General features: G+C 38.2%; 1 protein-coding gene and 1 long non-coding RNA gene across 9 annotated transcripts in view; one reads left to right on the top strand and one right to left on the bottom strand.

Annotated features, from left to right (window-relative positions):
• LOC116448056 overlaps positions 1-21,781 on the bottom strand; it is an 88,386-nt gene extending 66,605 nt beyond the window's left edge. For 2 of the 3 annotated variants that reach the window (XR_004241794.1, XR_004241792.1), the window contains exons 1-6: positions 21,670-21,781; positions 20,746-20,811; positions 17,167-17,277; positions 15,396-15,510; positions 12,024-12,110; positions 7,025-7,074 (exon numbers count right to left, since the gene is read on the bottom strand). This is a non-coding gene — a long non-coding RNA (uncharacterized LOC116448056). The remainder of the gene's footprint in view (positions 1-7,024; positions 7,075-12,023; positions 12,111-15,395; positions 15,511-17,166; positions 17,278-20,745; positions 20,812-21,669) is intronic. The other variant, XR_004241793.1, reaches the window with a different exon arrangement.
• Positions 1-24,946, top strand: part of KCNT2 (potassium sodium-activated channel subfamily T member 2) — a 115,336-nt gene extending 90,390 nt beyond the window's left edge. For 3 of the 6 annotated variants that reach the window (XM_032118031.1, XM_032118030.1, XM_032118027.1), the window contains 9 exons: positions 1,151-1,285; positions 5,739-5,850; positions 8,532-8,633; positions 11,335-11,418; positions 12,753-12,881; positions 15,168-15,188; positions 19,119-19,419; positions 21,286-21,370; positions 21,720-24,946. In XM_032118031.1, the coding sequence (XP_031973922.1) occupies positions 1,151-1,285; positions 5,739-5,850; positions 8,532-8,633; positions 11,335-11,418; positions 12,753-12,881; positions 15,168-15,188; positions 19,119-19,419; positions 21,286-21,370; positions 21,720-21,831 (1,081 nt within the window). In that variant the 3' untranslated portion in view covers positions 21,832-24,946. The remainder of the gene's footprint in view (positions 1-1,150; positions 1,286-5,738; positions 5,851-8,531; positions 8,634-11,334; positions 11,419-12,752; positions 12,882-15,167; positions 15,189-19,118; positions 19,420-21,285; positions 21,371-21,719) is intronic. The other 3 variants (XM_032118033.1, XM_032118029.1, XM_032118032.1) reach the window with 2 other exon arrangements.
• The last annotated feature ends 579 nt before the right edge of the window (positions 24,947-25,525 follow it).

Below are 25,525 nucleotides of genomic sequence, written 5' to 3'. Positions count from 1 at the left end.
GATTCTCATTTACCATTCTCTTTTTGTTAGAAGTAGATGGGTCACAGAAGAGCAGCTTTACCAAAACTCAGAGCAGAGAGGGACTTCATCAAAATATGTCAAGTAGTAGGTACCTGTACAAGATTTGAGATCTGTAACTGAAGAGATTTCACAGTTGTGCAGAAATCTAGTCAATCTTGAGAAACCTTTAGCTACAGGTACATGAGAACTAGAATTATAATACTTCCACATTAGCATTTTTCAAATTCTCCACAAGCCAGCAAAAGGTAACTGCTAAAATAAGAATAGCTGTTGAGCTTATGAAACACTGAAATGCAAAAAATCTGGATATTTCAGAATAGGCTGCTATTTTCAGAGATCAACTGAAAGTCTGAAAAAGCAGACATACAAATTACTCAGAAAAAAGTTTGGACTTGTACACTACAGTTGTTGGCATAGATCATATAAAATCAGTTTTTCTTTTGCTGTAGACAACCATCAGTGATATTGCACAGGTTCAAAAATAATGATATATATTCTTCCAAAATAAGTTGTTAAAAAAACCCACCATGTTTGTCAGAAAGTGCTTGGGGTCTGTAGAAAATGCTGTTGTTAAAACAGATGAAACATGCTTCATTTTGGAGACAAAGGTGCAAGGCATGATGAAAACTGTAACTCAGCTGTCTGTGAGTGTTTTCTGTGGTTGGGCTTCACACAAACAGTGTCCAGCTGTGCACAAAGTTCTGCTGCTCTGCAGCTGCTCCCAAAAGCATCCTGAGAACACTCCAACTCATTTATTAACATTTTGAAGCCAAAATAAAACTGTAGGAAAGAGCAACTCAGAGCATTTATTTGGGTTTTTCTATTGTCAGAAGTAACTGCAATGGAGCAATTTGTTGCAGTGGATAAGGCCAAAGTCTTCCCAAGTAACTGCTAAAGGCTTATTAAAAAAAAAATATATATAGATTTATCATTAACAAAAAGAGAGGGACTGTAACAACCTACTGAAGTAGATTCTGTATTCTATTCTACCAATTAATTGAGGTGTTATCCTTGATTGTATTAGAAGTTACGATATGTAGCTGATCTGCAGATGCCAGCCATGGCTAATCTTTCAAGTGTTCCATATTTAAGTTGCTTGTTTCTTTCTCCCTCTTTCTCTTCACAAAAGCCTAGATGACTTATTAAGGTGTGGGGTCACCTTTGCAGCTAATATGGTGGTGGTGGACAAAGAAAGCACCATGAGTGCCGAGGAAGACTACATGGCAGATGCCAAGACCATTGTGAATGTGCAAACCCTCTTCAGGTAAGGCATTTTTGCAGTCTATCTACACATCCTTATTAATTGTGAAATACTTGATACCTTTTGTGCCAAGAAATTATTTTTTTTTATTCTACTTAAGTTTTCCCTTGCATGAATTTGTGTCTTACATAGGCAAACGTTTTCTCACCCTGCTTAGCAATTCACTTAGAATCCTGAGGTATTCTCCTGAAAGCTCAGATGAAATGCTTTGCATCCCAAAACCGGATGATCATTTAAAAAGGTAGCTGTCATGTTTACAGGAAGGAAAATAAAGTTACTCTTGAAGACTTAGGATGAAAGGTAGTTGAGAAAAGAAAATTCACAATAATGCTAAAGCCCATATGCAAAGCAGATCCTTGTAATGCTGAAAGCAGTGCATCACTATGAACTTAGTAGCAAGTGTTCACACCTTGAATATTTAGTTTTGCACAAAAGTTAGGGTTTTATATATATGCAACATTACAAATGACAGGAACATGGTAAGAATCATGAGAGTATAAAATGATCAGTCTAGTAAAGAGGCTGAGGAGGCTGTGTTGAAAAGCAGAACACTGAGATTTGCTATTCCTTCTGAGAGCTCTCCTCATTAAAGCCTTTATGTTAAATATCTTCGTTCAGTAAGTATAAAAAAATGTGTCACTTTGAGCAGAGAAAAACATTTGCTTAGTAAAAACCCCCCAAAAATCTCACATAAAACAAAACACACTACAGAGTCAGCTACAAATTGGCTCCCTGATTTGGGGCTTAAGCCTAGCACTTCCTGGTGTTCCTTCTAGTAAGACCTGGAAGAAAATTGAGTATCATTCAACACTGCTTCTATTGCAATTACTTGTCCTCTGTGTCAAGCCTTCCACAAAAGACCGGAGGGAGGTGCATAGTAAAAGTCCTTTGAATCCTTCAGTGGTTTAGAAAACTGAGCTCATTAAAATACAAGTATTTCAATGGAGCTTTTTTGTAAACACAGATCTGTGAGAATGCAGTTAAATGCTGTTTGCATTTCTGCAGGTGCTCAAAAGAATCAAAATCTACAATGCCCAAGAAACTTTAGTTCTGTCTTTTTCTAACAGTCAGTTTCTGAATTGGTACCCGATACGTGCACAGGTGTGTTTCGTACTCAGGAAATTTGGGTTGAACCTATAACTGAACTTTATCTGTGCATCACTCAGATCCACTCCTAACCATACAGTGCTAAGGCATCTTACTGAGGTTTTTTACATACATCAATTTCTCAGAAATACATTTTAACCCCAAATGGAAAAAGGAGTTCTATCAAAAATAAAACTTGCAACGTTCCAATTGTTTTTTCCCATAGTTGTGCTCTACTTTGTAAAAGATCCTAATAGGAAACTACATATCTTAGGTATCCAATTAGATGTTCTATACACTCCTTCAGTTGTCTTGCATGATATTTGCAACTAGATGGCAGCTTTAACTCACATATAAACTCTGTGTCTGGTTCAGTATTAACACTGCGTATTTACAATCGAAGTGAATTAAAATAAATATCTTGGTTTAAGACTTAACAATACTTCTTCATAAAACTTTATAGACTTTCACAAATAATGCATTGCATAAATTTGTTTTTTTCCCTAGAACATGTACAAAAATGTCACTGCATTTTTTATAGTATATAAAAGTGGTAGAATTAAGTAAGCTTTGGGAAGAGGCATAAGGTAGTGGCATTTACCTATTCTACAGAATAAACTACACTCATTGCACCAAGGTAAATAGTTTTGTAAATGACCTCTAAAAATATAAGGCTTTTTCATCACTTATTAATAGCTACTAATGTCAGAAACTAATGAAGAAAAGACTGAACATGGTAGAGAGCAACAGCATTTAACACAAACTGTAGTGTTAAAGAGCGATTTTAAACCACTGGATTTAATACATGCTGTTCTCGACGATATCATGTCATTGAAGAAGACTCCACTTTAGTCGCACCAGGTGAAATCCTTCAGAGGATACAGGCTGATCTAAACATCCCTGATGTGAGTTACTCAGGCTTGAAAAAGCCATGTGAGAGTGCTGCAGTACTGTTTGGCCTAGGCTGGCAGTTCTCATACACCTGTTCTGACATTATTCCCTGATATACATAAATTAGCAATCCTGCTTTGCCAGGAGAGCGTGCTCCCCACCCTGGAAGCCAGATTCATTGTTTATAAGGACAGGGTTATCAGCACCTTTAGGGCTAGAAGCTGTGCCATCCCAATTAAAACTGTGACACAGCACTAGCTTGTCTAACATAGTTAGGAGTACAGAAGTGTGACTCGAATGGGCACACTGATTAAGAAAGAACAAGCAGCTTAAAAAGAAAAGGAGAAATTAATAGTCTTGGACTATGCCTTAAGATGCTTTTCACTTTCTAAAATGAAAGGGGAAGCCAACCACTGAGTCCCTGTAGACAGGCGTGAGTCCACTGCTGCGATAAGGAGCAATGCAGGGTCCGCAGGCAGGTGCAAAGGAGAGACCTTTCCTGCGAGAATGCGGCCTTTGGAAGCAGTTGGCCGGTTATTGGTTTACAGAGCTTTGAAGCGCAACAAGCGTCATTCGGCCAACCCCCACGCACCACGATGTGGACATGCAATGCTCAACAGCATCTTTTTCTACCCCTAATTCAACTGTGTCTCTTCCCCATGTTTTTTTTCTACTTAGCCAAAGTAACAGGCCTGAGCCATGATTTTACAAAGGCAACAAGGCCTTCATTTTATAAGGTTTTACCTATGTGCAACCAGTCCACCTCAGAAAAGCAGCGGGTTTCCTCAGGCAGTAGGGCTGTACTACTATAAAGTTTTATTAGCTAACCACTTAAAGGCTGTGCTTCAAATCCTGCAGGAAGCCTATTGCCAGCAGTACACCTAACAGGCCAGTATTTTGGCTGGCATCTAGCTGTCAGCACCAATTTAGAGATAAACCAAACGAGGTGCTATGATGGCATTGCATTGCTTGTCTGATTTCCAAATAACCAGTTCAACAGCAAGCCATGTCTTCCATCAGGCTAGTGGGGCTTTCTCTGCCCCATCCAGTCCTTTCTCACTAGAGTGGGGTAGAGGAGAGGGATCTTTGCCCAGAAGGAGCCTGCTCCAGTGCTGAAAGCTGGCAGGCAGTGTGCCTTACACCCAGGGCAAGAAGCAATCTGTCCCTGACTACCTGGAGGGTAATTTCCCCTAGTTCAGCTAGAAGGCACTCGTAAGTAAAATATTTTACCAATACCAGTTTTGAAACTGATTACCTAATATAAATCAGTTTTCATATCTCAGTAATAAACTAAACCATCTTTAGGAGAAACATAGCAGCCTGCATTTTTTCCTGTAGTTGTGTATCTTTAATCATGAGATAAGCTTTTAATTTCCTAATTCTGAATTCTGTAGTGTTAGCTTTCAAATATAATATGGGATTAACACATATTGGTAGACAGTCTGGATATACATTTCCTCACATTTAGGCTCTGCTTGAATTGCCATTTCAGTGACGTTTCTCCCTGCAAAAGTGAGGGAAAAAGACAAGACTTGCAAAAAGGTGCACTGAATTCCATTTGACACTAACTTACTAAACCCTGCTTCCATGAAAACTGAGACAGAAGCCACATCAATGATGTAAATAGTACTACAATTGTCTATTGCCAAGTATAGATAAGTACCCTCAGGATCACCAGAAGAGGCTACAAATGTACATCTCATTTTCTGTCATGAATCTGTAGATGAAATACTCAAATAATAATAATATGAGTCCTATTCCAACTTCTTTAGTATTTAAATAGCATAAACTATGATTTTCTTTCTGTTTCTTGGAGCCCTGAGTGCTGAGGAGGGGCTCTTTAGTCTGCTGCTTGAAAATCTGTGTAATTCAGCCAGTTCACAGCTGAGCTTTCTTCACTGCTTTTTGTTACTGGAAGCCTGAATTGGTGTTAAGTTATAAATATTTTGTATATGTAAATATTTCGAAGTGAGAACATAAGTATACGTAAACATACATTTTCTCAGCAACTCCCACAAGTGTCACTTTTCATCTATATTGCTCAGGCTGTAGTCACAGCATACAAACAGACCTCAAGAAAGAAAAATCAACTGGAAAGGGTGCATAAATCAGTAGTAGTTTACATGCAACCAAGTACTAAGTGCAAGCTTTATACTTTTGCATTTTTTGTTGTTTCCTACAGATTTGTGATATTGTAGCAATCATTGAATAAAACCTCTGATAACGAAATTAAGTGGTTTCTTTCTAGCATTTAAGTATTTTGTGAGCTCAGTGTGTGCTTCTTTGTGAGTTCTACAGGGAATGTGTTGTAGTTTCCTCTGCTGTTGGAGCAGCATTTCACTGGGCCCAGACCCACCACAGGTTTCAGGGACTTCATTAAAAACATGGACACAAGCACAAGCTGTAGCTTTATGTAGAGCCTTACATCTGTGAGCTGTTATAATTAGAAGTGTAACCATTACATTCTTTTAAAATGCAGGTTGTTCTCCAGCCTAAGCATCATCACAGAACTAACTCACCCAGCCAACATGAGATTCATGCAGTTCAGAGCCAAAGACTGCTATTCTCTTGCTCTATCCAAATTGGAAAAGGTAAGGAAAATTGCCTCCCCTCACCCCCAACTTAAATGTTACAATTTTATTAATTTTTCTGATTTTGTAGCAATGATTTCAAAACAAGTGAAAACTTGAACTGGAAACAGTGAAATGATTTATGGTTGTAGAGCTACTGTAAAAGAAAATGTTTTTTCAAAATTCTACCTTCATTTAAGAATAAATTTTGATTTGATTTCATCACTTTACAATATAATATTAATCAAGCAACTCTCTGGTGGAATTTGCTCAAGGAAAATTAAATATTTTTGGATAATTGAATATTTAGAGCTAATGTAATTGTCCAAGAGGCTAACACAGGCAATTAATGTGGAACATCTTTTAACTGACTAAATGCTTAAAACATACAGATTTTATTATAACATTGTTTTTAATTCCACTTCACTTTAATATATCATCACTATAATGATGTCTTCTGTACACACTTCTGTGTATCTGGGAGAAATATTGGCATTACTGTGATGATTTGAGAACAGCAGTTATTCTCTGTCAGAGTGATGATAAGGACAGCTTAAATGTTAGATAAAACTTCGATATTCTATACATTAAGGTGCACATTTGGCATTTTCAAACTGTGAAACTGTTTGGCTGTATGGAGATAAAATTTAATTTGCTTGTTCAAAATACTGTTACTTAAACAGGTGGAACACAGGAAGTAATATTGTGTGTCATTTTAACTCTATGAACTCAAGGCCAATCCTCTTTCTCACAGATCTTCACTGGTGATCTGACCTAGCCACCTCTGCACTCCCCAAATCTTACAGTATTAGTATTACCTTCATGATCTTTCAGGCCATTTTCTGAGTTTGTGAGAGACAAATAATATCACTGTGACAGTCTTCAAGGGCAGAAATCCTTCACTACAGTCTTGGCTTTCTCCCCTATCGATCTATCAATCAGTATGATTGCTGGGTTTTCTCATGTAGCCTCCCAATCTGTGCACCTCAGATATCTTACATATCTTGATGCATTTGAATTAATGCCAAAATCATTACAATTATCAGAGATTTAACATATAATTTCCATTTCCTAGCTGTACCGTAAATTTCCTAGATTTTGGGGATTTCAGAGAGTTCCCTATTTACTGTATAATATTCACCTAGCTAATTTCAATATATACTTAATGGAAAAGAGCCTCTTTATAGAAACTTACCTTCCCAGTCCAGTTTCTTAAAGAGGAATTGAATGCTGCAAAAATTCAGCCTGTGTGGATGAGACAGGATAAGGATGAGAAGTAAATCTTTTACTCGGTTGAATGTCACACGTACATGTTGACCACAAGATGTAAATATTTGGGTGGCCTTTAGGCAGTGAAACCAGGGTTTTTTATCTCAGTTCTTTCTTGCTTTTCATCACCTTAATTTTTCAAGCAAATGTTCTGGAAATACTTAAAAATATTTTAGCTTCTTGGCTATCTTTATTAATTTATTGTGCAAAAGTTGTCAAGATAGGTTGGAAGCTGAACATTTAATGAACTTCCTATCCAAACTATGCTCTGCTGAAACAGAGGTAGATAAATTATCTTAAAGAAAGACCATTTTCTTCACTGCTGTTGCAGTTGCCTGCTGTTGATATTTCCCAGTCACTTCATCTTAACATTTACAGGGAGAACTTCACAGGTGGTGCTGTAGTTCATTTGATGTTTCAGAACTCCCTCATGCAAAATGAAAGGCAATTAAAAACTCCAGTAAAAATTACCTAAAGCAGTCAAACATAGAGTTGCTTGTTATTTCTGCATTAAGCACCTCATTTTCAGAAAGACTGAGAATGTCAGGCAAGTTGCCTTGAGGTAGCAGTGAAACACTCTTGCAAAATTGGCTTTTCAACCTAATGGGCTGCAGAAGACAGATACACAAATCAGATGACCATCTGCTGTTGCAGCTGCAACTTTTCTCATTTTAAAAATAAATAAATCTGACAGTAAACTCAGCCCTGACAGAGGAGAGAGCAGTGGCCTTTATACAACAGAGAAAAGGAAAAACAAAACACCCACACTCTAAACTTAAAATCTATGTTCTCCATTTGTCTTGTGTGAGAAAAAAAATTAGGTGACCACTCCCTCTTTCCTGAAAGAAAGGGTTTGTAATGTTTTGGATAAGGTTTACACTTTAGTTTGCTGTGGTTTTTTTTCAAGTAAATATTGCAGGTGCTAACGATAAAAGTTCTAAAGCTCTAAGTGATCATTTTGAAATAAGTACAAGTTCCTGTATCTTTTAATCAAACCAATCCTGTGATTTTGTATCTTCCACAGGGATAAGCACACAGATGTTAGGTGAGCATAAATCTATCTGGGATGGCCCAGTATGGGATGGCAGTATTGCAGTGATCTACACACAGGCAGGCTGCTTTTTTAACCTTCAGGAGGAAGCCTCCTATTTCCTGTCTCCATTTTCTTTTCTTTAATATCATTCAGTTATTAAGCAGATTTGAATTAACGTTAAGCAATAAAAACCAATAATGACATATGAGTTATAAAAAGAGATTGGTACCTCTTATTATTGGTGTCTTATTTTACATAGAACAAAATACTTGTAGGAAGAAACTATGTTTGGGATTTTACACTTTTGAATTTTTTCAAGATAATATCTATTTCATGTTTTTGTTACAATCCTTCCAAAACCCGCATTAAAAGTTTTTCCTATTTTTTAATTCCTTAACAGAAAGAGCGAGAGAAGGGATCTAACCTGGCATTTATGTTTCGACTGCCCTTTGCTGCTGGCAGAGTTTTCAGCATCAGCATGCTGGACACATTGCTTTATCAGGTACTATGAACAGACTTAACACCAATATTACCACCCATTTTATTGTGCTTAATCGCTAGATGACCCTATTTACCAACATAGGATCCAGTAAAGTGCATCTGTACTGGGAACAACCAGTGGCAAATGATCATGGAGCATGCTCCATGTGATGGTATTAGTTCAGTTGTCAATCCCAGAATCGCTCTGTAATTGCACAAAATCTGATGTTACATATTATTGTTTGTTGTACCTCTCCACAGTCAAATAGCTTCAATAAGGCCTATATAAATTACAGATTATACAGATTAATAAAGCTTGTACTCTGCAATAAAAAAGGGAGTGCCCATTGCCACAGCATCATGTTCCAAACAGAAAGGAACAGAATTACTTTAATGTGTAATTTGTCTCCTACATTTGTTCATAAAGGCCTCAATTACTTGAAAGTGTCCTGTCCTCTTACTTGTGTTGACTAGACCTTGAGAGGCCCAGTCATTACATTGTAAAGTAAGCCATTCCTGCCCTTGCAAGGAAATACATTCAGTGGTTACAAAGAGACAGTGGGGAAGAAAAGGCAGCAATGCAACCTTGTTGCTCAGAATCTCGGAAGCAGTGATGACAGTCAGTGAGAATAAGGGAAAGGCACAGCCTCAGAGAGTTAAAGAAAAAATATCAGAAAATACAGAGTCGGGGCAAATGGAGGCAGTAGTTGCTAGTTTCAGGGTGGAAAATTGGCCAGTATTGCTCACTCTTCAGCAGTGCCCACATTTCTGCACGCTCTGACACACCAGGATGCCCAAGCAGCAGCCCCCAGTGCTACCCTTCACGGAACAAGGCACACAGCATAAGCAAGAACACCACCATGGCCCACATCATCTGCTCACCTGAGCAGCCTCCTGCTTTGCCTGTACCTAGGGAGAGCCTGTGGATGCTTCTGTATTCAGGTGGGAAACATCCTTGTGGGGAAATTAATTTACTTGGTAATTTGGTGCATGAAAGGTGTTCTTTCATCACAATTTTACTTCCAAATAAATTCCCTGAAGGCAAATCCAACATAAACAGAAAAATTCCTGGAGCTAAATTTTTCTCAAGTCATTAATATCTAAACCAGTTGTGTATATGGACATATATATTTTAAGGTTCTAGAAATAAATATATTTGCGTATAAAACATCTTCATAATAATGCCTCAGAATATCGACATCACATACAATAAAATTTAAAAAATAAAAATACCCTAATATATATAGAATCAGATCTGTCAGTCATCAACAGCTCCCGCCAGCACATAAGTAACTTCAATATTTTATATTTGCTCCTAGACATGAACAGTCATGCTATGACTTGACAGAGTAACACCATTCACCGGGAAGTGTTTAGAACAAAAAGCCTCACATGCTCATTCTCACTTAAATTCCACCTGTCCTTCCTTTGAACTCCTACTGCTCATAGGTGAACTGTCATTTTTCTAGAATTATCTTTCTTATTCCAAGTTAGAAATTCTATGACAGCAACTCTTTGTTCTTTTTCATGGTCCTATTTTCTGTCTTTTTCTTCTGCAAGAAATAGAGCAAATGACATGGGGAACATCAGGGTTCAGCTGGTGCTTCCCATTATAGGTCAAAAAAAACCCCTTTGAATTATCTTTAGGACAGTGACTGAAAAATGAAAACTTGGTCTTGCAAATCCTGGTGAATACCCTTGTTAATCTAATGAAAATTCCATGGCAGAAATGATGCAGCCAAGATAACAAATAATTTTAAATTGCAAACAAATTTTCTTTGAGATGCTCCTTGACGTTTAGCCCCCCCCCCCGCCCCCCCCAGCTGGGAGACTACCAGTTCAGAAATGAAAGTAGTTGAATCACTATGCATCAAATGAAACCCATCTAGCATCTGAATTTGAACAAATACAGATTCTACAACTCTAAAGGATTTCTGTAATACCTCTGTGAGGTATTTCTTTGTGAAAACCTTTGTTAGCCATGCATTGGCATGAAGCCAACAGAGCTACATGTGTGCTGCATTCCAAGGACTGCAATGCTGCCCTGCTGCACCTGAGTACAGCTGGCAATGAACAGCTCAGCCATAGCTGGAAGAGCACCCACATGGCCCTCTCATTCCAACCCAGGAGGAGAAATATTTGTGATTTTAGCTGATCTAATGTCTGTTCCTGGCCTTAGTCTGCACTTACAAACTAAACTTAATTTCTACCTTTTAACCAATAGCAATACACTCCGTCAGCAGAGGAACAAGGCATATCAACCCTTAAAAACACTTCAGATTACTCATGTGAATTAAAATAATAGCAGTTTCACCTCAGAGGTACCCACTGAGGACTGCAGACCCATCTAACAGATGCCAGCATTTCTTTTGCACAGAAGAGTTCATTATAATTTCACACCTCGTAGGGCTAACACCTCGCTTCCACTGACACATTCATCTTTGTTTTTATTGTGCCTTATTATGCCTTAGTCTCCTGAATCATGTATGTACATTGCATGCACATGCAGAGCCAATTAAAAAAACCTTATTTTATGTAAGTAAATTCAACAAAAAGAAAGGGATATGTATTTCTACAGTGATTAAGACACTTAAGGAGATGGATCGTAAACACAGATGTGCAATTTCTTTGAAATTCTCACATGGTGCTAATGGTTGCCTACTCATCTATTCATTAAAGCATTTTTCTTTCTTTTCTGTCTCTCCTGTTAAAAAATCTTGCAGTCATTTGTGAAAGATTATATGATTTCTATCACAAGACTTCTGCTGGGACTTGACACCACACCAGGATCTGGGTTTCTTTGTTCTGTAAGTTATTAAAAATAAATAAATAAATTAGTACAGAGTACCAGAGAAGATTCTGTACTGTCTGCAAAATACTTTAACTTTCTTTGTATGGCATTTCCTTTTGTGAAAGTCCAAGAAAGGCCATCTGTTTCCTTTTTCATCAGGGAGAAGATGAGGAAATTAAACAGAAAACATACCCATTTTTAGTTCCATAGCAAAAAATATCTCCCCAAGAAAACACAATGCATTCTATTAAGCAGAAAATTGGAAAGTCAGGAAGACACAGGGATAGTGCATTTTATATGAAATAGTATGAATGGCAGTTCAGCAGCCAATTTAAAAATTAAATATATAAAATATATTTAATTAATATAAATATAAAATTAAATATATAGAAACCAGGAAGCCTGGCCAGGACTGTCTCCCAGTCCCCATTTGTGTGGGCAATAAAGTGCACAAGTAGTTTTTATGTAAAGGTCAGATGTATGAAATCACTAGGTGCTGTCGTTAAAAAGTCATCTTGTTATTATATATGTCAATATTCCTTGATGCAATTTAAATGTGTATATAGATACACATATAAAAAAATTAAACAACTGAAGTCATTTCTATTAAATAAACCTCACCTTTCTGTTTTCTCCCACACCCATCATACCCTGGGTAGTAAACAGATGAATACAAGTTGAGTGATTTACAGGTTGCTTTGTGAAGATCTATAAAGAATGGCAAGAAGTTATCAACGATGGTTTAAGAAAGTTGTTTCAATAAAAATTACATATTTCTTGGTCAATCATTAAGCTTCATTACAGTGAATGTAATAACACTTGAAAGTACAACTGAATCTCTAAAAAGGAACTCATATATCTCGAAATAAAGCTAGTAATGAAATAAGTGAGCTTCATTTAAGACTTTATGCCACTTATGCTTAGTGTATCACTTCCTCCCCAGTCCCCTGTCCCCACATATTCAGCCTGCAGTCTGGTGGACAAAATTCAAATTACTCATGCACTGCAGTCTGTCCACACCAGTTTCTTACTGCTGACAATATTTAGTCTATTCATTTATATTTTAGTCAAATATAAACACAAGGTGAAGGCTGCCTTGTAAGTTTTAAGTAATCTTAAACCAAGACCAGAAGTTCATAATGCTAAACTGCTTCCACTACAATGTCTTCTAAACAGGGAGAAAAGAAAAGAAACAGTCTGACAAATTCAACAGAAGTTACAGATTTTTTGTAGAGCAAAGGTGCAATACTACAAAACTGTTTAGTTTTGGTTTTTTTTATGAGTAGCATAGTGAACAAGTGATAAGCCCTCAAGAATTAAAAGTCCTCCTTCCTATTTTTGTCTGTTCAGATGAAGATCACAGAAGAGGATCTGTGGATTAGGACATATGCCAGACTGTATCAGAAGCTTTGTTCCTCTACAGGAGACATTCCAATTGGAGTCTACAGGACAGAGTCCCAAAAGCTCACAACATCTGAGGTGGGTCAGTTCACTGTGCTTTTCTGTGGGTTTGACTCAGAGTGCAGAGGCCTCTGCTGACATGTGGATAGTCACACTAACCCGGGCTGAGCCCCAGGCTCCAGGGGAGCCCAGAGCCAGTGGACACCTGGGCTTTGATTCCTGGGCTCACCTGCAGGGAATGGATGGATGGGAAACAGCTGGGCACGGGCAGGACAGGCTGGGGAGTGAGCTCTGCTCTGACCTCACCTGTGTTCACTAACCTGTTTGCTCTGTAACAAACTTTATAACCAGGGCCTCTTGTGTCAACAACACCAGCACTGTGGTTCAAAACAGGTAGCGTTTCACTGCTCATGTGACCTTTAAGTTCATTCTCTTGCTGCTCATTTCTAGTTAGTGTTATTCAAAGTATTGTGGGATTTAAGTTTAGCTGCCAAACAGCAGTAATATTTTTTATATGTATTTCTGTGTTTGCCACAGAAATGTGTACATTTCCTCATCTCTCTGTATAAAAAGAATGGCAAAAATACTTTTCCCTGACTATTTAACATACTTTTTTCATTTGGGCAGTTTTGATTTCTGTCATGTATTATCCATTTGTTTACGTGACCATTACTACTGCCACCTCATTAAACCATGGCTTTAAAATGCAACAGCTCTCTCCTTTCTTCTGAAATACTCAGACATAGTTTACACTAATTTCCAAGATAGCCAATTCATACTTTGTTTTCCATATTGCAGAAAAATATTAGAAAAAATCAAGGCATATAATGCTTAACTGCCAAGATTTGCTCTTGAGGAAGTAACAGCAGAAGATAATTTTTTAGAAAAGGGTGACAGAAAGCCGTGCAAGATTCTGCCCAGTTCACTGAGAGTATCTCTTTGTAGATCACTGCTATCTCTGCAGGTGGCTTTTACAGCTTAGCCAGTGGACTCTATCACTGCAGTAATGTCTGTTGAACTATAGCAGCCTTAACATAATCCAGCAAAATCATTCCTTGGAGAAGAATGTAGTCAGCCTCACTGCTAATATGAAAAAAAAAGTCTGTCACAGCTTTCCACAAAGAGAGAACATAGCAGATTTTAAGAATTCATTAAATAAGGATAAGATATAATTCATGGCAATGCTTTATGCTCACATTCAGGGCTGGCTATTTAACTTCAAGTCCAAAAAAAGAGAATAGGAGTTCTGCTATTACTTCCTACCAACTTTTGCAGGTAATCTCACAAAGAATTTGAGTTAAATCAGGTAGATGAGTAAAGAAGGGAGGTTGGAGAAACCTCCTAGTTAAATTTTCAAATTGTGAGGTACTGGACAAATGTGAAAGAATAGCACTCCTTATTTATGAAGTGAAGAAAAAGCAGTTGTTGGTCTTTTTAAACTGAAGGCTCTGAATGCAGACCCCCAGTGGTATTTTCACACAAATACTTGTACAATTTTTTGTTTAGTGAGTGAGAATTTGTGCAACCTTCCCCTCTAGAGAGGGACAGGGAAATCTCCCTCACCTACCTCTTCCCCAGAATACAAAAGAGCAACATCTGTCTCTGCATCTGTGGCCTTTATGGATAGAGACCTACAAATGCAGAGAGGCTGAAAGCCCCAATCGTTCTGCAATGTGTTTATTTTGAAGTTAAAGGAATTTTTTTACTAATTTCATTAATGAAATATTAGCATGGGTTATCATTTTAGCTTTTCAGCACATTAAGCCAGAAAAATGTCATTGGGTAAGATCTTTAAAATGGAAATAAGAGAAAAGTAATTCACTCTTTTTACTCAGGAACTATGAATGTCTAACCATAAATTTGAAGGTTTTTAGAGTTATAAGAGAACCTTCAATATAATTATCAATTTGAGTTTAAACAGACATAAGAAACTAAATTTTTTACTGCACATACCCACCCGGATGCTGTTTCAGGTAATGACATGGGTAACTTGAGTCACGAGGACAAAATATGCCAATATTAATATTTAATATGTACAGTTTATCTTTTCGCACTCCCTTTTTCATTATGCAAATGAGAAGCCCTCAATTCACTGACAGATATTCATAATTTCTTTAAAAATAAGCAAGGTTTCAGAGACCCAGTAACTAAACAAGTGGATCTAGCCTGCCTCTCAATGACTCATATTTATGACCCAAACCATTTCTATTACATTCAAAAAATATCAGAAAGAGATATGAAATCTTTTTTCATTACCTATGTGGCTGCTTTTCTGTGGCTCCTGTTTAATGGTCCGTATTTGTTTCTTTAGATTCACTTCTGTTTAAATTGTCTTTTGTTTTCTTTTTCCCCTTCCTTTGTCAGTCACGAGACATGGCTTCACAAGTAAGTATTTGCTTATTGTCTGCCTGTTTCTGGGTGTCCTGGTTGAAGCAAGCCCCACACAGCTGCTGGCTTGCTCATTCCCCCCAAGGTGGGATGGGGAGAAAACTGAGAGGCTGAGAGGGAGAAATCTTGTGGGTTCAGGTAAAGTTAGTTCAGTAGGTTAAGCAAAAACTGTGTGTGTGAAAGCAAAGCAAAGAATTTGCTCACACTTCTGATGGGCAGGCAGTGTTTGGCCATCTCCAGGAGAGCAGGGCTCCATCAGGCACAGCCTCAGGACAAATGCTGTAAGTTCTCCCATTCCTTCACCTTCCTGCAGCTGTTCCTGCGGAGCACAGCACTATGGATGAGGGATAGCACTTTGATCAGTTGGGATCAGGTGACCTGGCTGTGTCCCCTCCCAAATTCTCGTGCTCCCCCCAGCCCACTTGCTGCTGGGATGGGTGAGAAGCAGAAAAGGCCTTAGCTCTGGGTAAGCACCACTCAGCAGTAACGAAAACATCCCCATTAGCAACACTGTTTCCATCACAAATCCAAAACATAGTCCCATGCAGGCTGCTGTGAAGAAATGTAACTCAATCCCAGCCAGAAACTGTACGTTAGGTTAAACTGTGGGAGTAAAATCTTCGCAGATAATGGAACTATGCAATGCATCATCCTTGAGTAAATGGATCTTAGCACTGTTCTGGACACAAACATTTTGCTAAAAAATCTGAAAGCTGACAGACTGGGACTTTCAAAGAAGCCTGGTGGAATTCTGATTCCTTTTGGGCCTTCTCCTGTTGAATTCTGAAGATAACAAATCCTCTTTACAGTGAAAAGATCATCTGGTGAAAGCCTTAATCTTTAACACCTTAAATGCTAGTGGAGCAAAATCCCCAAGTTTATCATAAATGAATATGTGGCTGTACTTAGCAATGGTTTAGAGAGCTTTTGGAGCAGAAAAGGATTTCTAGAACCCTGGATGCAAGGTAGTGTTCTTGGTAGGCAGAGCAGTAAAGTTTAGTTAATACAGAACTTGCAGTCAGGTAAAAATAAGGCACTGCTTCAGAATGGAACTGATGAAACCACACATTCAAGCTATTTCACATTTTGCACAGAGCTCCCAGGGAGCAGCAAGGCAAGGAAGCAAAAATCTAAAGTTAATTGATGCTTGGTGTTATCACCACAGACATCCTCATCATCTCAAATATGTACACTGGTGTGTCCGTGACCACATTCCTATTCCTGCCGTGTGTTGACCCACCTAATGTTTAGAGTTTAGGGCATGAAATGTCCTATTAGAACATCATGCCTGAGTGGGTCACAGATGTCTGGCAGCACAAGTGAGCAACCACACCCTTTAGGACACACAGTGGGATACGTGAGACAGGAGCCTGCCTTTGAAAAAAAACAAAAAACAAACAAAAAACAAACAAAGCAAGGGTTTCAAGACAAATATTCCTTCCCTGTGTGCTACAGGAGTGATACCGTGTCATTAGTCATGTGTCTCACGAACCAGATTTACCTGTTATGGAGCAAGGAAATGAAATGCAATGAAAACAATCAAACCTCAAGCATTGATAGTTACAAAAGTATTTTTAAATGAAGTTCAAGACTGGTTAAAACAGAAGGGGACACACAGAAGTACTTTGCACTGGAATTTTATCTTCTGTGTGTTTAACAGCTGCCACTGGCAGACACACTTTTGTGCTGCATTTAAAAAAGAGTTTGGGCTTTGCTTTTACTTTCTCTTTAAAGTTGAATTTTTTCCTCTTGCATACAGTGAAAGGCCATTCTGCACAGCTTTCTCAACAGGCATTATAAAAACTTCATAGTTGCTGAAGTAAATATTCAGCTTTATCACCTTCCTTTACGATTTCAGCTCACCTATGCCAGTGTTTCAAAAGTTCGAGCTAAGGATTTACGGACTCACAGAAACAAAGTCTTGTTCTTTTACTTGGCCTCTCCCATTTAATCTCTGGCTCAAAAAGTGACTTACCCTCCTGTAGTGATGATGATTGGGATTGGTCTCTGCCTTTCCACTAATGCTGACAGCAAGTCCAGTTGTTTGTTTTGTCAAGAGCTTAACAAGGAAAACTGCGAATGCAGGCTGGAAGAAAGGAAAAACAAGACCATGCAGTTTGCATCAGATTTGTTCATACCAAATAGCTCCTTCCTATCCATAAGTAGCACCTTATCCTATGGAATGTACTCTGCCTACCTTAGTCCTTGCTGTAAAATGCACACAACCCCAAAATGACAGTCTAACAAACAACAAAATCAAATTGCATTCCTGTTCAAAGGGATCCAGGTTCTCTCTTCTGCCCTAACATCAGTGGAGTCAGTAACAAAACTTCAAAAAATCATGTAGTTAAAAAAAAAAAGAAGAAATCCCTTTTCTATTGCAGACTAAGCTGAAGAGCCTCAATAAACTAGCTCATCTTTACACAAGGCTTATTACAAGATCCTAGTCTAGAATATTAAAAATGTGATTTTACTTGAAGTGCTACAACGTGAACATCTGTGAGGTTCTTTTTAATTATGGGGTTTGATTGTTTTGCTGTTTGATTGGATTTGTTTGTTGCTTTATTCTTTTACACAGATAAAAGGTAGTTTGTACAAAAGTGAAAAATATAAGTATCTTTCACACTGTACCCAGTTTACTCATATCAAATACTATTTTATGGACTCCAGAAACCTCAGATTCTGTGGTGAGCCTCTTACAGATAGGTTGTATTCAGCACTGATGAGGTCAACAGAATCTTGCTTTCAGATTTCTTCTTAGCAGGAAAAGGCCATTCAGTAGCTCCTTGGTTAAATTTGCTTTATTTGCTGATCAGAAGCATATTCTGTTTGAGGGGATTCACACGAACTCAGCCTGTTCATTTGCATCATCTTTGTTTTATACTTCATGTATTTATTTTAAACACTTACCACATTGACATCAGTGACTAGTAACTTGGTAATGTGTATGTACTGACACCAGCAAGGACTTTGCTATTCCAACATCAATAAAAGACATTCAAATAGCACAAGAGTAACTCAAGATTGTAAGGAAGTGGGTTTGAAACTAGAAGCTAAAACTGCTCGTTAAATCTAAGATTGAAACAATTTTGAAGCTATCTTTTGAAATGCTTCCTCTTATGTTCCCTAGGGACTTTTGTATGTTAAAAATGCACCTGTAGCCCATCCACCTTTGTTATTTCAGTACTTGTACGTGCACAAACTATTGGTCTTATTTGGGTGGCATAAAGAAAACACAGCCACAGAGGGACAGATTTTGGCTCTTAATTATGGAGGGGTTTTGTCACTATATGAGTGAAATAGCACCATCACTATTCTTTAAGGTAGGAATCAATTAACTCTTTCACAAGAGGTGCCCTGAATCACACTGAGGGTTACTGCATCCTAATTTCACATGTGCTGGAAGGTCAAGAATGCCTGGGAATCTGAGACACAGTTAACAGGCACGTTTCTACCTGTGGCCTTAAGAGTACTGAAAACAGTGCAGCCAAAGTTGAACCATTACTTAACAAATTCACAACACACATCTAAACAGCAGTTAGACAACTTGAATTTCTGAAAATATGCAGACTGAGAAAAAAGTGGAGAACTCATTCCGAACTGATTCCTAGATGCAGGAAGGGCAATATCAGAAGGCTAAAGTTGCTCTTCTCAGAATCACAATGCAGTTGGGCACAAAATAACACTTCACTGCTTTTGTACTTGACAAAAGTATTTATAGTGTAAATGAGCTTCTAACATGAAAAGTCAAAGTCTAGTAAAGGGTGCCCAGTTCAGGAACAATTGCTAAGTACAAAGAGCTGGATCCCCTCGGCTCCACTGCAGCCAAACCCCATGTCCAGCTGCGCTGTTGGAAAGAGAAGAGAACATCTTCATCTGCTTTCATCTAATAAAGCCCTTCATCTCTCTTGTCACTTTCCTTTCAAGTCTCAAATCTCCATCAGCGTGGAGGAATGGGAGGACACCAAAGACACCAAAGACCAGTTCAGCTGCCGTGGCAATCACCGGAACTCAACATCCAGTGACCAGTCCGACCACCCGCTGCTGCGGAGGAAGAGCATGCAGTGGGCACGACGCCTGAGCAGGAGGGCCCCCAGGCACTCTGCTAAAACTGCTGAGAAGATCAACCAGCAGAGGATGAACCTCTACAGGAGGTCAGAAAGGCAGGAGCTTGCTGAACTCGTGAAGAACAGAATGAAGCACCTGGGCCTTTCTCCAGCAGGATACGGTACCACTATTACAGTGCTTCAATAGCAACTTTAGCATTGTGCAAGATGAACTTATTTGTAAGACATGATGGAGCCATAAACAAAATATTAAGTTTATGATAATGTTTTTTGTTTTGTTGGTTTAGGACTGGATTGTTTGTTTTTTTTCATTTACCAAGAGTAACTTGGAGTATTTTTAACGCATTCTATTATCATCCATTCCTATGCTGAGATGGAAGGTACAGAAGGCAGCATGTCAGTCACATTTATATTTAGCAGATGATATGTGTATGCTGAATATATAAGCATTGCCCAGTCACTGAAAAGCTGCACCATATTTCCACAAACCTCTTGAAATAAAGATGAAGACAGGGCTGTTGTGAAGTTCACTCATATGTCAAGGCAGGGAGTTTATACGTGAAGGATATTGTCTTTTCCCCACAGTTTTCAAAAATAATGCCAACTTGTCACATTAAAGTCATTTTTAGAAAGCATGTTTCACTAGGTCTTTAGACACCATTTTTATCCATCAAATCATTCTCCAGCAAGGCTGATGTTGGGTTGCTTTTTAGTTTGTAGGGTTGTTTTGGGGTTGTTTAAGCTATGGACAAGAGCTCTTTAACACTTCTGAACACATGTACCACAGCTGGCTGGATTGCCTTTCTCTGGCCTTGGTTCTGTAGCATGTTGGGTGGAAACCCCAGGACTGTGGGTTCTAAGTTCCTAGAAACACCAGGAATTTCTAGGTATGTAAATACAGGCTTTTTATTCCACACCCCATCTGGATAATTTCTGTGCCTTCTGTCTTTGATGTTTCTATACAACTCTCTACAGAATGATTCAAGGCTAAATATTTTCCAGGGGTTTCACAGGCCACAGTAACATCTAATCAAACACAAAACTGTTTTGTAAATTTAATTCGTGGTTATACTAGTAACAACAAAACTATTTCATTCCTGCTTTTCTTTTCAAATCCTAGTTAAAAGCCAATAGTAAATATTCATTTCATTACTCAAATTTAGGACTATTAGATACCATCTATAGAGCAGCAAAATCTTGATAGTTAAATGCTTTACCTGATTACATTTATCTGAGTTATACATTTTCCTAAAAAGCTAAAGAGGATGTAACACAGAAGCACTGCCTCTCCTTTTGCTTCTCCTCTTCAGTCTGATCAGATTAAAACCAGTCTCACTGCAGCAGCCCAAGGAGTATGCCAAGAGAAAATGACACAAAGATACTGCAATGGCAGCTACAAAAGTGTAGTTTAAACCTTGAAAAAAAATTATCAGCCTTCATCCCAACACATTATTAGGAGAACAGTTAAAAATGCAAGAAAGACATACCAATTTCCATTTATACAGCCTCCACATTTCAAGCCCTTGGCACAGGTGATAAAAGGAAAGTGCTTCCTAGATAAATAGAAAAAGGGAAAAAAAGGTTTGTGTTGACCAAATCTGGAGATGGATGAGAATGCCATACACCTGCATTTAACCTTGGTCATCATTTCAACTTGATGCCAGCCAAGCACAGGAGTGTCATTTTTAGACAAACCACAAACTTACTAAGCTGCAGGACAGATTGGTAAATCAGCCTGAAACTGGGTTACATTGAAATTACTATGACTGAAAAAAACCAGAAGATTTTTAAAACATTAGAAAACAGGATGTTTCAGAGCTGATAACTCAAAAGATAATAATATCAGGTAGTTTCAATTCAAGTACAGTTGGAAACAGATTGGTAAACTTACTTGAAATCACTCTGGCACCAGACACTTTTTTACAGCTCTGTGAACTTTCATCAAATTGATTTGTCAGAAATAATGCCTTTTACAATTCATTTTAAAATGTAATTTATTTGGTACTTTGTTTTTCCTTGTTCTCTAGATGAAATGAATGATCATCAGAACACCCTTTCTTACATCCTGATCAACCCTTCTCCAGACACAAGATTAGAACTGAATGATATAGTGTAAGTTAAAGCACACAGATTAAAAAAACAAAGTCACAAGACATGCAAAAAAATTTAATATGGAGACTTCTATTTAAAGAGACATCTAATTATACTATTTATGTCCATATTTAAAATATACATACAAGTATATAATACATATATTTGTAATGTTTTAAACCTATCATCTTCCTATTACTCTGTATTTTAAATTGAAAAAAATCTAACCAGTGCTACCACAGGAATGAAACTAAGCACCTTCAATGTAAGTCTCTAAGTCTTCCCCAGATCTCTTCAACATTACAGCTCTATGCGCTTACCCTGGCTTGCACCACCTTGTTTTAGTAACAGCTGTGATTTCTTTTTGTAGATACTTGATCCGACCCGATCCACTGACTTACGTTCCAAATGCTGCACCCAGCCGAAAGGACAGCTTCTGCAATACAGTGGGACAGGACACCAGGGAGGAGACACAACTTTGATATGTAACTCACCACACAATTCAGAGACAATTTTATACACGTTGTTTCCACTAACCATTTTGCAAACTGAGTGGTACATTTTATCAGATTTTGGAAACAAAATGACAGTGGGTAAGTGACCAAATGCAGAAATGTGGTGCCTAGAAACTCAGAGTTCAGGGATTTTCAGGCTTGTGGCCTGTTCAGTATGGTAGTTGAACTTTGTCAGCCTAACAGAATGATGACACCTGTTGTTATTTAACCCATATGAACAAATGTCAGATTCCACCATGTTTTGCTTAGATGCTCCTAAGCGTATTTATGCAGCTGGCAGCATGTCAGTGACTGAGCTTCTGACCTACATCAGGTTATCTGATGCCCATAGAGAGACAATGCCTAATTTGTAGTAGCAAATATGTTAATACCTAAAGCTGCCAACAAGGCTTTGCGTGTCAAAAACTCAGTCTTTGAAATAATTTTCAATCTCAGCCTGTTGTGCATTTGTATTAGTACAGATTAGTTTCAGTCCCATTGTAGCCTCCAGGACCTGAGTTTTTGTTCCTTGGGTTTACACAGATCAGGTTGAATGACACAACCTGGTCACACTGCAGAGGTTGAGATTGAGACCCATCAATGGAAGACGAGCTCAGCTGCAGGAAAGCCCCTCTCATCTCACACAGGCAATCCCCCCACACTGGCAGAAAACTGGGAAGTTCCTGTGTGAAACTGCATACAGTGGTAGCTCAGGTGAAACACAGCCCTTTGAACCTTGGTGAGTTTTTCTATAGAAGCCTGATTAGACTATAAACCCAAAAGTGAGAGCATCCCTCCAGGGAATGATTCCTACAACAAGCCCTCAACATTTTCATGAATATGCCAGAACTGCAGTTGTCCAAAGCATTTCATGCCCAGTCATCCAGATTACCCAAAAGTGATACATTTTTACATGAAATTATGTATCTCATTGAAAATTAAAGTAGTTTATAACCCATTCCACAAAATGAATGTAATTCCATATAGTGTGTAAAAGCATTATGGAACTAAAAACTACTTTGGCAGGAACTACACAAGAAAGCATCTGCTTGTGTAGGAAGCAACCACAAATGGTCGAGCTCTCTAGAGAATTAACCATGTCTTTCCATGATCTTCCAAGATCACTATCACAAAGGGGGAAGAACATACTTAAGGTTTTAAACCCCCTACTGTTATAATTATCCACAAAGAACTGGTACAAGAAATTTGGCAGGTAGCCTAATATGGAAAAATTGATTATTCTCTGAACTCCCCTGTACAAGCAGGACTACTTGTACAAAAAAAAAAAAAAAAAATCAGTCAAAACTGTTTATATCCTCTTTTATTTTAATTGCTAGAAGTACATTCTGTTTCTGAAATCAAAACCACAACCAAGTTGCCCAGTGAGCAGCTCCTGAATGTGTGCATGTTTATCAGCATTGTAAAGATATTGAAAGCACTGTTCGTATCAGGAATGGCAACAAATCTGCTCTTACTTCTTAATGATTCCTCTTAATGATTCCAAGGTTTAACAATTCAGTGTTTCTGCTTAGAGTCCATTATTGTTCAGTGCTTTTCCACACACTAGGCATTCATCAGATTATTCACAGGTAAAGTATTTCAAATGGGCACTGTGGGAAACAAGGAAACAATTGAAGCAGCTGCACAGACTGAAGTCTTCATTTTTTCAAGAAGCAGTATATGGTACAGGATCTTGTCCAAAACCTGCCATAGAAGTTACCCAAAAGAGTTTGCATGTGCAGTGTGAATAACTTTTCTATTTTTAATACCTTCAGGGAGAAGACTCTATTCCAGTTGAATATTTTTTTAAAAAATACAAGCTTCTTAAAAATGTTCACTCCAAAATATTAGGATGATCTGTTTATTCATACTGAAGGCTTTTCTAATGGAGTAGGAGAGAGGATTCCAGAACCATGGCTATCCTTCAGCAGGCAAGCTGGATACTCTGCTTTTAGTGGGAGTCAAGGTTCACAGGAATTACCTGTGTGTGTGAGTGTGTGTATAGTACACACCACTGATTTAAGGACTCTCTGCCAGAAGGATCCATAGCAAGGGCTTGAGTCCTCATATTTAACAGCCCATAAAGCAGCAGAAACACGCAGTCAGGTGTGTCCATTTCCCCACTTAACTCAGCAGAATTGCTGCTCAGCTAGATTGGAATAGTGGCATCTAATGTGACCTGGTATTTCTCCAGGCTTAATGAATTTCTAATTGCTCATTAGCCCCAGAAGATTTGCTAAAGCAAACACAAAGACAGCTGGAGACACTTGGAGTCCCTAAAATGAATGCAAGGCAATCTTTGTGAACAAAACACTTAGTGCTCTTCAAAATCTGCTGGAAGACAAGCAAGGTCATAAAAACTGACAGCTTCTGATGAAGCAGAAGTTCTAATAACCCATGAATAATATACCACAAAGTTCAGCTATTCAGAATAATACTGTCTTTCATGTTGAAAGCAGAACAGGTTTGCTTCCTCTGGAATATCTTCACAGACAGACTGCATTCTAGTGAGGTTTCAGTTTTTCAAGACCACCCTGAGCACCACTACATTAACCCTGAACGAGACAATATGCACAGTCTCTCAGTGGCCATGGATGTGATTCTTTAATGCTCGTCCTACAGGCAATCTTATATTCACACACTTTTTTCTCATCATCATTATCAGAAATGTAATACAAGCCTAAGTGGACTGGAGACCAGACTGAGGAACAGGAATCTCAAGGCTCAGTGCTGGAGAAGGGATGATGAAGTTCGAGAACAAGCAGGGTCAAATGACTGTTGAACAGAGGAGTTTGAGCTGGCAACAGTTCACTCAGTAGAGAGAGAAATGTTGAGCTGTGAAAAAAAGATTATTTCTATCTGTGCTTAGCTGTATCTGTTTCTCCTTCTGGCTCACTTATATCAACAATGCAAAGATGCCCATCTTCCCCAACACTGCCTTAGCCCGTCCAAGCAGTTTGGTACCCGGAGTCACAGACCCAGAGAGGGAAGTGCTAGCTGATAATAATTGCTTCATTCTCAAGGGAATGTCCAGCAAAGCCAGGCCTATCTATGAAAATGTGTTACCTAGTCTGCAATAAAAAAGTCACAAGAACTCTTTCAATGGCATGCAGTGTGTTTCCTTAACTGTGTCACTCCAATTCCACAACACACGTGAATTCACATACAAAGGAAAAAACAAAGTTTTTGAGTTTTTAAAACCTGCAGTGGAATGAATTAGTGAAGTTGTAGTATTTAGTCTCAGAAATTAAAAGAGCAGTTATTTCCCAGCATTGATATTTTTTCTGCTCACAAACAACTTTGTCCTACAACTACACTTTAATAACTTCCAAGTATACAAATACATATTACTGAGTATTACACATCTTTATTTACCAATGCACCAAAAAATAAGCTAAAGAACAAATAAATTTTAGACTTCAGCAGTGGAAGAGAATTGAAATGACATCAAATGCACCAGAAGTAACACACGATTCTATAGCTTCTAGAGGGCTGACAGCAACCACTCTGTAATTTTGGAACATATGGGATTTTGCAGCATTGAATTCCACTTGATATCCAATGGAAACAAGTCACTAAAATCTGGAAATGAATCAATTACAAGCAGTTCTATGCAGGTACATCAAGGTTATAAAAATACTTTTTCAAGGCAGTGCTATAAATGTAGAATTTATAAAACAAA

This window comes from Corvus moneduloides, chromosome 9 (genome assembly GCF_009650955.1).
Source record: "Corvus moneduloides isolate bCorMon1 chromosome 9, bCorMon1.pri, whole genome shotgun sequence".
Taxonomy (NCBI): Eukaryota; Metazoa; Chordata; class Aves; order Passeriformes; family Corvidae; genus Corvus; species Corvus moneduloides.
Note: the sequence above shows the minus strand (reverse complement) of the source record. Positions and strands in the feature narration are given on the sequence as shown.